Consider the following 16,214-nt stretch of genomic DNA (forward strand, 5'->3'; position numbering starts at 1 on the left):
TCTTGAAGTTTGTATTACGGTCCATGTTTCACATCCGTAACATAACACAAGTCTTATTATCATTTTGTATACTCGGAGTTTTGCTTTCCTGTTTATGCAGACGAAACTTTAAAATTGGTAGTAGAATTCGTCGCTTTATTTCGTTAAGTTCATTTCCATTTTTCGTGTGAAAAGGTTTGGGTTTTTTTCTTGTAGGACCTTTATGTTCTTGCAAAAATTATTTAGTAGCGCACTGCTCCAGAATATGTATGTAGGTTTGGACACTCTCCTCATAAAATCTGTCGACAGTGTCCGCAAATAATGTTAGTTTCCCCAGGTGATAATTTTGCCTATAATAACCAGTGAGAATTTTATGATCCTAAGGCTCTTCTTGGTGGGGTTTAAACAATCTTTCAAGCATTTGGGCTCCTCCCTTCACCACCTTCGACTGTTCCATTCATGGCACATTCCTCTCTCTAACATCCTGCCAATACAGAAAACCAGGGCGTTTCCAACAGTGGAATATACACCAGTTTTGCCTGTCTAAATGCCCTTGGTACATATTCTAAAGCTATACTGTCCGTTACCACACTTAGAGGAGATCCTAAGATAATTTCTAGGCCTCTCTGAAGTGGTGCTGGGAAAATGCCATCCACTCCGGGTGATTGCAGTGGTTTAAAGCTTCTATGGCTTCAATTTTTTCACAGAATCCAAACTGGTTCGTTTTGCTCCCCTGATTGCATTACTATACGACGTCAATGCATTTTTGTACCTTACCTAGTCCCCGGTTTGTTTCGTCCAGTTGAAGAGTGTTCGGACCTCTTATTCTGGTTAGATTCCTATCATACCAGGGTACATTTCTTGATGAGGTAATTGCCTTAACCGAACAGTTGGCCTAATATGTGGCAATGACGACTGTATCGAAGTATTCGACACTGTTTCCAGTTAGAGTTCGCTCCTGATATCATCGTCTAACTCTAGATGATCCATGTTATGGCTCAGGTGCCTTGTACTCGTATAGGAGTCCCAATTTGTTCTCTAGAGATTTCACACTATTCCTTGTACTTCATAGATACCCTCAATGCTGACTCTGATCATTCTGTGATCCGATATTGAGGGCTTATTCGAGACTTTCCAATTCTTGACCAGCATATTCATTACAGCATACCCTAGGGCTAGGTTTAGTACCTCTTGCCTAGTGCTGATTACTAATATGGGCATGTTTCCCACATTATATGCCTCTTACCTATTGCTAATGAAAATTCAAAAAGGTACTCTCATTTTCATCTGTTAACGCTACTTCCCCATTGCAGCCAATGAGAAGTCCTTTCGTACGACTTGTTGACCACGTATCTTCTACCTACATGCCTCACATTCTTGAGTCAACACTATTCCAATGCTATCCTTGGAAATCGCCTTGCAATTACTGCAGATGAAGCTTTCGCATGGCGAAGATTTACCTGGTGTATCTTGATACTGGCCATTGCCTCCATGATTGCTTGGAGCTTTTCTCCAATGTCGAAGTATCGTCCTCCTCTTCCGGTAAGGCAGTCTGTCTTGATCCCTAGAAGATCCACGTCTAGGTCGTCCAGCTTTTCCTCTTCAGTGGGCAGTCAGTTCACTTCCCTATTCGATTCTGATCTTTCGGTATGGTCTCGGTAGGTTTTCCTCCCGATGTGTCCGCCGAAGTATCTTTCCTCGGCTCCTACTTGTGCACATGCACAAGAATGCTGCCAAATCTGGAGTTGATGAGGCAGTTACGACGTTTAATTGCCTCCAGGGATTGGTTATCTACCCTGATCTGGAGAAGTTTGCCTTTGCTCTCCTGCTTTTAAGGAATCTCCACAACCGCGTGAAGATCTTTATTTTGAGCAATTAATAGGTTCAGAGGATTTTTTGTTCCAATTGCTGCGGATTTGGGAAGGTAAACTGTCATTATGTGCTGGTATAGCATCCCCAGTTCATGTCAACTGTTCTAATCTTTTCCAGCCTGGGAATTTCAGGACTATGGTCCTAAATTGTTCCGCCGTGTCCTCTGCTGCGCAAGCTAGGCGGATGCCCTTCACCTTACTAGTATATTTAACGGTGAATCTTACCTTAACCTCTGAAATACTCGGGAATTCCCACCTCTTAGGTTTAGTTTTGCTGGTCCCCTGTTCTTTAGTGCCATTATTGAAAGCTTAGGTTTATCCTGTGCCTTAAGGGCCCGTTTTAGCCCCAGCCTTTCCATCAGATAGCGCACATACCATTTAGCGCATGTACCACAGAAGCCTGTCTATTTCTTGACGTCTGATATACTGATCAGAAACGTGCTTTTGCTTATCTCTGCCCTCTGATCAAGGATCTTAATTGGTTGCGGTCTTCACAGTAGGCCAATGTTTAATTTCTTAACTTCTCTCTTTTTGGGTGTAGTCATCTGGTTCTCAGTACTACGGAGATGTGTTTCCGCCTGAGGGACTAGTTTGTGTGCGATATGGGGTTAAGTTTTTTTGTTTGTTTGTTAGGAGGTCTACGGTGGCATAGCCTCCCTAGCACAGTATGGTCAAACATGGAGCTATATTTCGCACTAATCTATCGTGCAATGCACTGTTTAACAAAGAGTCAAAAATATATATATGTTATACACATGGGTATATATAATCTGAGCATTCTCTCAGAATACTGGGAATTAACATAGACTAAAAATCTGTTAGATTAAAACTAGGAAAATGCTAAGCTCTGTATTTTTTAGTTAATTTTGAGCAAATCTGAACTGAGTGAAAAAAAAACAGAGTGAGTGCGGGAATTGAAGTTCGATTCGCTCACATTGAACAATTCCACGTAAGCGATGTCTTCAGCCAGATTTAGGCGAAATGTTTAACAAGTTATCATGGTTTCAATGGTTTGACTTCATAATATCGAAGAACAAGTAAATCTCAAAAACCTGTCGCCCTGTATGACTTTGTATGTTGGCCAGCCACAATAGGCAGCAAACGCTGTCTGGTAAATAGTGTCAGAACTCATTATGAGCATGCTGGCATTCTATTAGTCCTTTTAGTACTTCACTAGCTGAAATTGGCCCAACGAACCTTCTTTTTGCCATCAAGGACAAAGGAACAGATTTATTTCCTCTATATGATTCCCGTGATGGATTTGATTCTTTTTGGTATATTCCTGTACCATGCAGATGATCAAGCCACACAAAAAAATTTAAAAAATTGCATGCAAAATACTTTGGACTAATTCTTTACTAGCTCTCAAGACGGAATATATTATGTTCATTATATAAGTTGGGCAAACATTAATTGGTCATTGTGAACCACAAGAAAAAGTAAAGTAAACCAAAACGACAGTTTTATTATGCACGGTTCAAGTTCTGCTCTTCAACTTGCCACAGTCTTTTTCCTATTAATAATATTATATGTTATTTTTCTAAATATTTTCAGTACGCCCAGTTCCTACTACAAATATTTAACAACATAATTTCTTGAACAGGAAATATCCGTTTCCTGTTCCAACCAGTAATACCTCCTTAGACTCAAATTTATTTGGGTATTGTCTAAATTTCGACTATCGAACATACGATTATTTCCGCCAGTTTCGTGCAGTTGAGGCAATGCCGAAATTTCCCCTCCATCATCGGCCTTTTCTTTTCTGCACCGACTTGCGTCAACTCGGATGCTGGTCCGTGTCGCGCTAATTTTCCCGTAATATTTTATCAAAATGGTGAGTGAAATCGTCCAAATAAGTATTCGCTCCTGTTACCGACCGATCATGTAATCCGGCGAAATGAAATTGGTGGCAATAATCGACATGATGACAGTGAAAATTAGCGATTGAAAATCACCAGTGACGTTTCGTAGTTGCATGTTCCGTGGCGCTCGAGTCTTGTGAAATTTTTACTAATGGATGTTTCTATATTTAACATGTTATCCTGACAGGGGTTCGTTAAAGTTGTGAAGAACAAACAATACTTCAAGCGTTACCAAGTTAAATTCAAGAGGCGTCGTGAGGGAAAGACTGACTACTATGCCCGTAAACGTCTCATCTTCCAAGACAAGAACAAATACAACACGCCAAAATATCGGCTGATTGTTCGCCTGAGCAACAGGGACATTACATGCCAGATCGCCTACTCCAGGATTGAGGGTGATCGCATCGTGTGTGCAGCCTACTCGCATGAATTAGCGAAATATGGAGTGAAAGTAAGTATGGAAGGTGTTTGGGCTGAGTGAGGTTATAATTTGTTTTGTGTGGTTGCAGGTTGGTTTGACAAACTACGCCGCCGCCTACTGCACTGGCTTGCTTGTAGCCCGGCGTATCCTCCAGAAGTTGGGGTTGGACTCGCTCTATGCTGGCTGCACTGAAGTCACCGGCGAGGAATACAATGTTGAACCCGTCGCTGATGGACCCGGTGCATTCCGTTGCTACTTGGATGTTGGCTTGAGTCGCACAACCACTGGAGCCCGAGTTTTCGGAGCCATGAAAGGCGCTGTCGATGGTGGCTTAAATATCCCGCATTCAGTTAAGCGTTTCCCCGGCTACTCGGCGGAAACCAAGAGTTTCAATGCTGACGTACATCGCGCTCACATTTTCGGCCAACATGTTGCCGATTACATGCGCACCCTCGAGGAGGAGGACGAAGAGGCGTTCAAGAGACAATTCAGCAAGTACATCAGTTTGGGAATCCGCGCTGATGATGTGAGTATATTGACACGTGTTGTGTTTACATTTTGATTAAGAGGGAAGCATCTGTGAAGTGACGTCCATTTTATAATTACCGTAGTGCGATCCACCGTAGTTCTATGGTGCCGAAAATGGACCACAGTGATTATGTGACATACGTTCGATGCCGTACGGCGCTTCTGTTGTTGGTATCCTGTATTTGTTGCACAATTAAGTTAGCCTTTTCGTATACCTCGTGACAATGCTATGAACCATAAGACCCACGTGAATGTCAATGTTTACGGGGTGATGACCCATGCTCTTACCTCTGTAGGTTATGATTTCGCTCATATGTTTTGGAAGATTATAACTTTGGTAGATATTCGTATAGACTTCGATGATCGCATCTTTTATTCTCCTAAACTGTCGCCTTTCGACGTAGACTAAAGTTGCTCATTTCCCCCAGAAGTTTTCGATAATATTCAATGTTGGAGGAAGGGGATGGCTACGGAAGAACGTAGCAATATCGGGAAGTCGAAATCATCTAAACTAACTAAACTGTTATTCGTCGAGGCAAGAAGATTTCAGTTTATTATTTCGAACACTGAATGGGTTCTCTTGTAGGCCATAAATGAACATTCTGATGTATGTCCGTTTGTGGCGGCAATCTGGCTGCTAGGTACGTCTCTAGAGTTATGGGGCTTCCCAATAAGGACGATAGGACTTGAAATTGAAATAAAACACACAAAATATTATCAAAATTGATGCTCATAGGCTACATTTGGTAGCATATTTCACGCCATTCGCTCAAATTATCATCGCGGCCTTGTTTCCACTGATGTATTCGGTCGGTCGGTATGGCTGCAATTTTTTTTGCCTGTATCATACATCAGAGAGACAAATGTTTGTTTCTGAGAAATGTCTGCGTCAGGCGATGGTTGTTTCTGTATCAGACAAATGTCTGAGTCTGTGTCAGATGTCAGACATTTGTCTGATACAGAAGTAAACATCGCCTGAAACAGACATTTGTTTGACATAGATATTTGGTTGTGTGATGTCTGATAGAGACACAGATATTTACCTGACAAAAGTACATAAGAATATTTTGTCTTTGCCTTCAGGTGCTTCTTTCTCTTCCCAAGCAATTCTTCATGCTTAAAATATCTTTCGAGCTTATATGTATGTATAAACTTCTTTGTCTACCAAGTGTACAAGCTTAAATTCGCCGTTTTTTTTTTTTCAAGAAAAACCTTTTTTTATACGAACCAAAAAAAAAACTTTATTCAAAATACTGGTCCTTGTTATCTAGACATTTTTTCCATCTCTCGGGTAATTTATGGATACCATGCCAATCAAATTGTTGATCTTTCGAGGCAAACTACACCATCAAGCCTTTTTCGAACGTCTGCGTAAGAATCCGAGTGCTGCTCAGCGAGCGAATGGCCCATCGATGAAAACAGATAATAGTCAGATAGGACCAGGTCTGGTGAATAAGCGGGGTCGGGTAGTATTTCCCAGTTGAGCGTTTCTATGTAGTTTCGAACTTTTCATTTTTTCGTTGATATTCCGGCCGTTTTTCATTCAGAGCACGATGCAATTTGATGAGTTGTTGGTGATAACGGTAGGCGTCGACAGTTTCACCAGATTTCAACAGTTCATAGTTCCTTGAGGGTTCAACGTGAGTACCTGTCTGGACGACTTAATTCCATGGTCTTCTTAAGACACGCATTGATTTTGTAATTACAATCAGAGCCTCGCTGAGACAAGCAACAACGGTACCAGTCTATGCCAAGTGCATGGCTTAGCATTCATACTGGTGGATGGAAGACCTACCTAAATCTCTACCGAACTAAGGAGTACGGCACCCGTGTTGAAACGCAACACCACGCCGAGGGCCGAAGGTCTCTTCTCGCTTGGACATAACCAACAACCCCCATGAAGCTCCCACCAGGGGGCCAACCGCAAATAACCGAGCTGTACTCACAGTTCATCCAAAGTATGAGAGTCCAGGGGCTATCCCGGTACCCATGGCACCAGTATACCCCTGGTGAGGTTTCATGACCAAATTGCCACTTCAGATGAGTCCCCGTGCAGACTCGGGTCTGATCGCCCTGATTAGGCCTTTGGAGCATTCGCCTACTGCATCACGGCCGACAAGCGAAAGTGAGAACAGCGTCTCCCGGTGTCACCGCTATGGAGGTACTCCTCGGCTACTTGGTTTTGATTCAACCGGCAGCAATTTGGTCTTGCAGAAGATGACGCTGGTTGGCCGGTATCAGCCCACGTCTTTTTTTCGTTTAGGATTCTCAAAATAAATTCATTTTCTGTCGCCAATCACAATCGGGTGCAAAAATATATTTTTTTTTTGTGTTTGGCAAGCAAGATTTCGCATGTGTTTCGGCGCCGCTCTATTTGCCTATCGTTCAATTCATGTAGACGTGCACCCATTTTCCGATCTTTTGAACCTTATCCATTGCACGTATTCGCATGGAAACGGCTTGTTGGGAGACACCTAATTGCTTGGCGAGCATTTTCGGCGTTTGAGTATCGTCCTCATCCAAAAGAGCCTCCGATTCATGGTACTTCACTTTCCTGGGCTGATTTTCACGCTCCTTGTCGCTCAGATCGAAATCGTTATCTTTGAACCGACGGAACCAGTCCCGGCACGTTGTTTCCGATAGGGCATTGTCGCCGTAGGCCCCCACAAACATTCGATGCTATTCAGCGGCTGATTTCTTCAAATTGAAGCAAAAAAGCAAAGCTTCCGGCAAATGCTCCTTTCCGGGAACAAAACTGGACATGATTATTGAAGAAAAAAAGCACAAAATTGCTGATGATATGGATTCACAATTGTTGACAAATGTCGTACTAAACAAAAAAATTAGGCGCGCTCACAGCAACTTGATAACCTCACTGACGCCATCTGTGAGCAAACAGTAGATTTAAGCTTGTACACCTGCAAAGCCTATTAATTTTCGTATTGGAGATTAAGCCCGACTACGCCGTACATACCCACAACATGATCAAATCACTTAGGCGCTAATATTCGCTATCCAGGCAAATGCTTACATTTCAATACAAAAAAATCGTATTCTCACTAGGAAATATTCGTATTAGTCCAACAGAATTTGTATTCACATGTGTAATATCAAGATATTCACTTTTTCCAATGCGGATGCATTCGTATTCGTTCGAATACAAATATGCCCAACACTGGTGTGGTCTATGCCATGGTTCGCAAACTAGGATAGTTTAAAACTATTGAAAGGTAAATTTTTGGGACCTTGTTGAATTTTTTCTTTTAAATTTTGGTCTTTTTGTCCAATGAATTGTAATTATCCTGGTTTGCGAACTGTAGAAATATGTTCTAAATAAGTCGTAAAAATTTCAAAGAATTTCGTTGGATAGATTTTGGGCTATGGTGGCACCCAATTTTTAATATGCAGTTTCGGGAAAAACACATTTAAAAATTAGAATGGACTTATTAACCATACAATCTTAACTGACTATTATATAAACCTTCGATTTCTTAAAAAACACATGTCAAGCCTTGGCTTTAATTCTCGTTTCTTAGCGAAGTCATTCGAACGGCGTTCGGGCCGGTAAATGCGCGTTTCATTACGACCATCGACATAAACCTCACATACTTGATCTGTTTAACAATGTAATTTCCGAACGCTTTGCCCAAATATTCTACACTATATCTAGATATAATTGATGCCAAACAAAAAAAATCGTTTCTTAGAATCTTACACACGGGATGACCTCTTAATCGCATGATCCTGAGGCAGTTTGGAGGGCGCCCATTTCGTGAAATAACCGACTCGTTGAACCTTCCACGCAATAAATTTATTGTAGTGGCTGCAGTATGGCATTTCTCCCCGTCTTGTTGAAAAAATAACCATCGATTTCATCATTTCATTTTTGGAAAGAAAAAATCCGTCAATATGATATGATGTACGGCCTTCGTTGTTCTTAAAAAAGAATGGACTAATAATTCCACTGTATCATAAACCGTCAATTTCTCTGGGTGCAGTGCAGTGTTGTTTGATAAATCACTCTCAGATTTAACACACTCCAGTAGTGAAAATTCTGCTTGTTAGCTAGAAATGTATCTAATCTGAAAAGACTATTTTCTTATGAAAATCCGTTTCATTTCGACTGCCCAATCAGCAATTTCACGACGTAATCAATGGTTCTTAAGCCAACATCATCTTATCTGGGTGTTAATCAAGATCCAACGGTAAAATTCGCCAGTTGGTCGTTCTGGACAGGCCCAATTCTTGCGAACGTCGTGGAACGGACACATTTTTATTTTCTGGCACGCTGCCGATATAGTCGGAATATTCTCTTCATTACGGTCGGTACGCTGTCTGGATGGTCCTCCGGTATCGTGCGAAGAATATTTAATTTTAAGTTTTTCAATTATGCGACGAATATCTTGTTCAGGCGGTGCTCCATGACGGCTATATTTTGCACGAGTAGTGACAAAATTTCTCGAATTTCGTTAAAATAATTGAACTATTTCCAAACGTGGAGTCAACGTAAAGTTATTCATGATTAAATGGCAAACCTTACTGAATAAAAATGCAAATGATGTGAGCTGTCAAAATCCTATCGGCTCCATTGGGAAACATGTTAGTTGCGGCAACGGTTGCAACAACAGCAAAAGATTATGATATTTGTGGGTAGAACCTCAGGGTGGCAACCAAAGTTGCTATGCCTGTGGCTTGGTTTGCAACTTCAGTATGGTGAGGCAACGGCAATCGCTCATTACGCAATCTCCGTACTTCGAGACCCTAGAACTTCATGCAGTTGCTACTTAAATTGCAAGCTCTGGTGTAGATCTACAACGCATGAATGATTGAGAAACATCTATCGACTCAAAATCTCTCTGATTCGAATTGCACTATATTTTCGAATTACGAATTAAACATTTTTTAAATTCCGTCTTAGGGTTCGTTATTTTTCCCTTTTCTAACCTTTGCTCCATATCGTAACGGGGCCAACTAGTCTAGATCGAATTTGGGGCTTCTTTTTTGGCCGTTGTCTGCCACTGAGTTTGAGGCACCAGTGAAATGATCTGCCATTTGTGAATAGACTGTACTGCGGGCTTTCCACTGAAATTGTTGTGATCCTTTACCAACTTTGAAATCAATTTCCGACTTCCCTTCAGTATTCACATGGTTTCGGCAGTACTTTTGAACGCCTCTTTGTGTTGCTCCACTAGTTCCCTTTCGTTTGTGTTCAATTTCTTACCAAATATAGTTTTATATTTTGCACGTTTATTCAATGCTTCTCTTCTTAAAGTTGTATTACAACGTACAAAGTTTAAATCAGTTAGTAGCACTTATAAAAGGTTAATGTGCAATGGTTTTGTCATGTTTCGGGAGTTAAAACACTTCATATTTGACAAGCATCTTTGTGTGCTCAGTTTTGTTTTCTATCGATTCGGTCTTCTTCCAAATCTTGGCGTGTTTATTATGGGTTATGGCATTGCTGCCGGGTGTAGTCTCTGAGGGATATTGTGTACAACAAACTCATTTTGAAACTGTTCCTTGCATCACAAGTAGTGCATGATCTCATCTGCAATTTCAGTTCGTTTAAAGTGTAGTCTAGTGGCCTTCTTAGATCTACCCTACACGGTCAGTTTCTCATCAGCCTGCCATAAGTGAATCCATCAAAAATTGATTGATGGAAAACTACTGGATTGAAGTGTTTAGTATAAACAAGACAACAAAAGGACTTTTTGTCGCATATATTTACATATCCGAATCATTCAGAAGTCATATTTCGACTAACAACACAATGACAACTGCACTGAACTCTCTCAAATCATCAATCCAACCGGATTGACAGATTCTATCTAAAAATTGCCCTAAACGATCATTCTGACTAACGCCAAACCGATGTAAAACTGACCGTGTAGGGTAGGTCTCAGTTCCGCTTCTGGTAAAAATTTTAGTTCATTGTGCTCGAACCAGCTATTTATTACGCTACAAGATAACTGCAAAGCCGGATACAAGCTAATGTCCCCGACGTCATTGTCTCCTAGATGATAAAGTCGGCCGTCGACCCGTTTTTGGAATGTGTATTAATCAAGTGGAAAGTTAATCTAGATTAACCCAAATTAGGCATGAGCAATTGAACTTTGTATTTAGGCCTAGAGAGAACCATTAGACATTTGTTTTCAGCAGTTTTGACTGAACATTTTTAGGCTGAGAACTGAATCCTTTTGGAAATATAAAAATTAAGCTCCATCATATATAAAAACATTTAAACTTCGTTTCGCTCAAAAGAACTCTTAATTTAATGTAATTATTAATTTTAAGGCTGCTCATTCTCCATATTCAAACAAAACATTATCTTTCCATTTTCAGCTTGAAGAAATCTACAAAAAGGCACATGCTAACATTCGTAGCGACCCATCCCACAAGAAGGTCGAGAAGAAGGCCGGCATTGTTAAGAAGAGGTTGAACGCTAAGAAATTGACCCTCGAACAGCGCAAACAACGTGTAGCTGATCGTAAGGCAGCATTCTTGGCAAAACTCCAAACTGAATCCGAGGCTTAAGTACACTGTGTGCGGAGTGGAGGGGCAAGCCTGAAAAGTGCTTGCCAAATAATTTTACAATGAGAATAAGATCATTAAGGAATGTCTAATTGTAATTGAGTTTTCATACTGAAGCCTTGAGTGTTTATTTTAAACGAATAAACTACTAAACTGAAAAGATTACGGGTTTTTAGAATTGCCATGCATTTTGGTTCGTAGATAATAAATTTTATTGTTAAGTTATTTTTAAATGGTGTTCTTTGAATTATGGTGAGTTTAGTGACAGTTGCGAGCCATCGTTGACCAGTTCAATGGTCACAATAGTGTACTAAATCGATCGATAATCGATGGTTTTCTTAGCCTAGTGCTAAGGCGTTCTTAATTTCCGTCTGTAAGTGATTCTCCAGTTGCGTGCTTTTTTCAGCTCTATCGATATTCGTCCGTCTAATTTCGGTCTGGTTCGATTTATCTTCCTCTGGCGTTCTGTTTTGGTTTGCCCTACTTTCTGGCATTTTGATGACATGACACATGATCGGCCCATTTCACATGACTCTTTCATTATTGTTCTTCAATGGCTCAACTGACTAAATCAGTTTTGGGCCTCGACGAGACTGTGTCCAGTCCTTGAGGCGGTTTAGAGGACGATCTGCTGTTGGCTTCAACCGATTTCTAACATTTTTTTGCGTGATATTCCTTTCAGTTAGTTTAGTATATATATGGTTTCAGCATTTGTCCATGCATACCCAGCCGACTGGAATTTTCATAGTTTCATAGGAGTCAATCCAGGTAGCTCGCTGTAAAAACGGATAACTCAGTGTTATGACGAGTGCATTTGTACATCAATAGGCAAATAATATAAAATATACTTTAAACATGAGAAATTAAAAAAAAGAACATAATTAGAGTTGGTCTCCACGATAAAACTGTAGCCACCATATCACATGAAATTTTCAGAACAGGAACCGGTGCTTGGGTCCTAATATTGAATAGATTCCCTTTGTTGTTGAACCTTTCGATTATTCGGTGTGGTAAAGACCAATACAAACCTTTTGATTAAACTTTGGTCCATTTGCAACTATGCTTCCGTAATCGTAGTTTTTAGTTCCTCCATTGTTGCAAATTTCCGCCTACGCCTACTACTTATTGGCAATCTACTCCTCAAGTTTTCGATTTCCGGGGAACACGACACGAAAGGACGTTAACTTTTTGCTCTCGAAAAGATCGAAGCACCGTACAGGGATGCTAAATCGGGGCATTCTGTTGGAAAATGTATATTTTACCGACATTTTTAACGACCAGTTTATATCATTCGATCCCCTACGAACATGATATCCGTTTTCCAATCGAAACCAATTCCTACCCATATCGTAACTCCATCGACGCCCATTGGACGCTTCCTCAATATTAGGGGCTTCTTTCGCAAATAATGATAATGCCGGAATCCACTGGAACCGACGAAATTGAATTGATTGTCGTCAGAAAAAAGGACGTTCTATTGTGCAAATGTGCCTGCGATAATGGCAGCTTGCGTTGTAATTGCCGTAGAATCGCTTGGTTACTGCTGGGTATTGCCCTCCCGTCTTTACGTTACATTTAACGGGGTCCTTTGTAGTTTGAATATAATATCGTATTCGCGCGATTTCCGAAATATTTTTTCCATCTCTCGATTTTATTATTTTTCATATTTTAAAAAAAATCGCACCAGATTATTTTATCCTCTTTCTGAAGTCGTATAGCAACTGGTTTCAAATCTCAATTCATAATACTTAACAAACGTTAGTTATCTTATAGTTTTGGCGCGCCTCCGAAAAGTTCGACAGGGCGAAGTACACTACGGTCAATTTTGAGTTTGATACCAGGTCGATCACAAAAAATGTCAGTTATGGAACGCCATGTTATCCAAGTTTCATTGATTCGAGGTATTTAAAACGTTTAGTGTTTTCAGGGTTCGCTGCCACTGACAGCGATAGTGCGTTTGATTTGGTTTAGTCCTGCCTCTTCGTGCGATCGCATGGGTTCCTCTGACACTAGATATTGCCGCAAAGCATACCAGATGAGTTAGTGTATCACACGATCAAACGCCTTCTCTAGATCCGCAGCTATAATGTAGAGAGGGCGATGTTCCTTCAAAGTAACCGCGTAGCGTGCATTTCTTGAATAGTTTTTATAATTGCCCAGTTATTGAACAAATCCGGCTTGGTTCACTGTTATTTGAACGATGTTGCGAATATGGTTGTCAAGAATGCCTTTAAAAATCTTCATAGTTTGAGGCAGTAATCAGATCGGACGGGGATTTGAACATTCTGCTGGACTGCCTTTCGTTTTCGTATTGGGGCCTTGCCATTCAGATTGTGGTATACTCGCCGTAACAACCCGATTGAAGAACTCTTTGTGCCATAGTATTGTCCCAGCTCTTTGCTTTCCAGTGGAGGATGAGCAAATTCTTCCGTTGAAATTTGCTTGAAATATTCCCGCCATCTATCCATCGCGGTTCGTCGATCGGTAAGCAAAGCACTTTCTTCTCACTAAAACAACATTAGTGTTCGATACCCTGTGTATATTGGAAACGGCTTTGACAAATCAATACAAACCTCCAGTTTATCGTAGAGATCTTTATAATAAACGGCTTGGGTAGCAACGAACGCTTTCTTTCCTTCTAGGTTGGCATTCTTGTAAATTTGCGAATTGGCCAGTGTTTCATCGATGAGAAACTTATGGTAGAGGCGCTTTCTTTTCACAAATCTAGATTCCAAAGCCAAGTATCTCGGTTGATGAACCGGCGGTGGCGTGATATATATGTTTGAACACATTCAATCTTGCTTATCCGTTACAGGCGCGTGGCAATTAATGGGCCACGCAAATAATTTAGTTGTTATTCTCGTTGGATAACACTTGTTTATTGGATTGGTTTCTAATAGTAATGTTTGTATGAGGTCGCTTATTGTTGATGTCACACCGAAGCCAGTGTTATACTACTTCCTGAAGGAATTCTTTTGAAGCACCTGTTAACGATTTAACATTCTAAATTCCAAAAAAAAAAAAAAACAATTTTCTTTACCGAAGTCGTTTTTAATTTAGTCGGATATAAAGGTCCGGTTCTGCTTACATGATATGTGTCCTCTCGCAGCCGCAGCCTGTTTGGTGTTATTAATTTATGGCGATGGAAATTCACCTGAATACTCCTCCTTATGTTACTTTCGAAGAAAATACATGAAGCTTATTTCTTCGAGTAGGATTCGCTAGGAGAATTGCCGATGTTACTTATAGAAGGCATTGTAAGAGTTTTGTGTTTCACCGATAAATGGCCCTATAACCTACGTGATCATTTGTCCACTCTCCACATTTATTTCAATCCTATATATTTCATAAGGCTTCAATAAACAAAATTTTCTTCGTGTATAAGGTAAGGTCGCAACCTCTTTTGAAAGATTTTTACGCACCGGTCTACAGCTAATAGCATTCGGTGTCTTATTTCTTCGCTGATGTTTTGAGAATTAATATTTATTCCTAAGTACATAGAAGAGTTAACTAACTCAAAACTTTCGCCGTCGATAGAAATTTGGGAACCAGTCGAATGAATGTGTTGTTCTAATAACATATACAAACGTTCATAACCATCATAAATTAGACCATTTCATCTAGTGAGGCTGCAATGATATCAATGGTAGTGCCAGTTTTCGTGCAAACTTCTATGCTATTGAACATGCACTTGGAAAGCCGCAATCATCTTGTCACATAGGAATCTTGAGGACTCTTCTTGTTTATTTTATTGTTTACATATTGTAAACTCCTCCGATATCTTTTTTGTTTGTCCGCATCCACTTGATGACGGACAAGACCAATTGGGAGGAAAGCAGCAGCAGTCAACATCAAAATGGCCAAAGGGAAACCTCCAAGGGGTAGCACCGGGAAACCCTACACACTATGGTGCAGTAGATGGATGTCCTGCAGCTTCGCATAACGGCTAACAGCAGCCCAGCGCAAGACCGTTGGTAAAGTCGTCAAGTGCTAGATTAATGTACTATTACGCTTTACATATTGGGATCATTCAGTTTTGTGATAACAAATCAAGCATTGGTATTGGGTTCCAGGGAGACAGCTGACTTTTGACAAGTCTTGTGTATGGCAGTGTGTAACCAACAATTGTTGTGCGGTATCCAAGCATGCCAAAACGATCTCCAGTTATTGGAGGACAGTTCACGGGAGACGGCACACGCTGTTGAAATTTTGAGTGCGGACCGAATCCAACATGATTGCATCGGCATAGGAGGAATTCATAGCGAACGCCTCGGGGTTGAGCAATAGTCAAGGTATGCTTCGTATGTGCTCAACGGTGGAGTTGGACTCGAGGTGGCTGTTGTGCTATACAAGTCAACCTGCTACAGTTGCACCCCCGGTGAGTGTCTCGTAATAGCGCACTCTTCGAGAAATTGTCTATTTGGCTTGCAAGAAAAATGCCGTCTCTTCGGAAGGGAAGTTTGGCCGAAAGGCTTAGGTATCCCCAAGGTGCGTACATTAGACACAAGGTTCCTGTTATTAACATAGTAGTGCTCAAATGTGTCGAGGAGGCCGCAACCCTGTCTGCTGAGTCAACACCAAAATGTCGTAAGAAAAACCTCCATGAGGTGGCACCGGGAAACGCTTCATTCATTTACTGGTCGTGAGTGTGGTAGACGGATGTCCTGCGGCCTCACACATCGGCTAACAGCAGCCCATTGCAAGGCTATTGGAACTGTGGGCATGTTAGATAAGAAGATTATTAGGTTATATGTTTTGGATTCATGTAGCTTATTTATGGTTAAATCAATCTTTAATAGAAACATGCTGGACCAGCAGCGCAATTTAAATTTGAGAGCGTTGCTTTCATGTACGCAACGCGCAAGGATCGTTCCTTGGAAGACTTGTTCCATCCATTGAACGTAGAAGGTGAGCTTTGTCTTGGATATTGCAATTGTGTAATCATCAATAAACGCGCGGTATCCAAGCATGCTACAATGACCTCCAGTTTTTTAACTGAAGGATGGTTCACCGGTTTACTGT

General features: G+C 40.9%; 1 protein-coding gene across 1 annotated transcript; it reads left to right on the plus strand.

The window, feature by feature from the left end:
* Positions 1-3,532: 3,532 nt before the first annotated feature.
* LOC119651624 (60S ribosomal protein L5) lies at positions 3,533-11,355 on the plus strand. The gene is made up of 4 exons (XM_038055286.1): positions 3,533-3,684; positions 3,900-4,163; positions 4,222-4,659; positions 11,004-11,355. The coding sequence occupies exons 1-4, from the start codon at positions 3,682-3,684 to the stop codon at positions 11,193-11,195; spliced, it is 897 nt and encodes a 298-aa protein (XP_037911214.1). The 5' UTR covers positions 3,533-3,681; the 3' UTR covers positions 11,196-11,355.
* The last annotated feature ends 4,859 nt before the right edge of the window (positions 11,356-16,214 follow it).

Source organism: Hermetia illucens, chromosome 3, assembly GCF_905115235.1.
Source record: "Hermetia illucens chromosome 3, iHerIll2.2.curated.20191125, whole genome shotgun sequence".
NCBI lineage: Eukaryota > Metazoa > Arthropoda > Insecta > Diptera > Stratiomyidae > Hermetia > Hermetia illucens.

Excerpts from the sequence above, each read along its gene's own strand:
- LOC119651624 (XM_038055286.1), top strand. Across the intron at positions 4,164-4,221 it reads TAGCGAAATATGGAGTGAAA|GTTGGTTTGACAAACTACGC; the intron begins GTAAGTATGGAA and ends GTGTGGTTGCAG. Across the intron at positions 4,660-11,003 it reads TGGGAATCCGCGCTGATGAT|CTTGAAGAAATCTACAAAAA; the intron begins GTGAGTATATTG and ends TTCCATTTTCAG.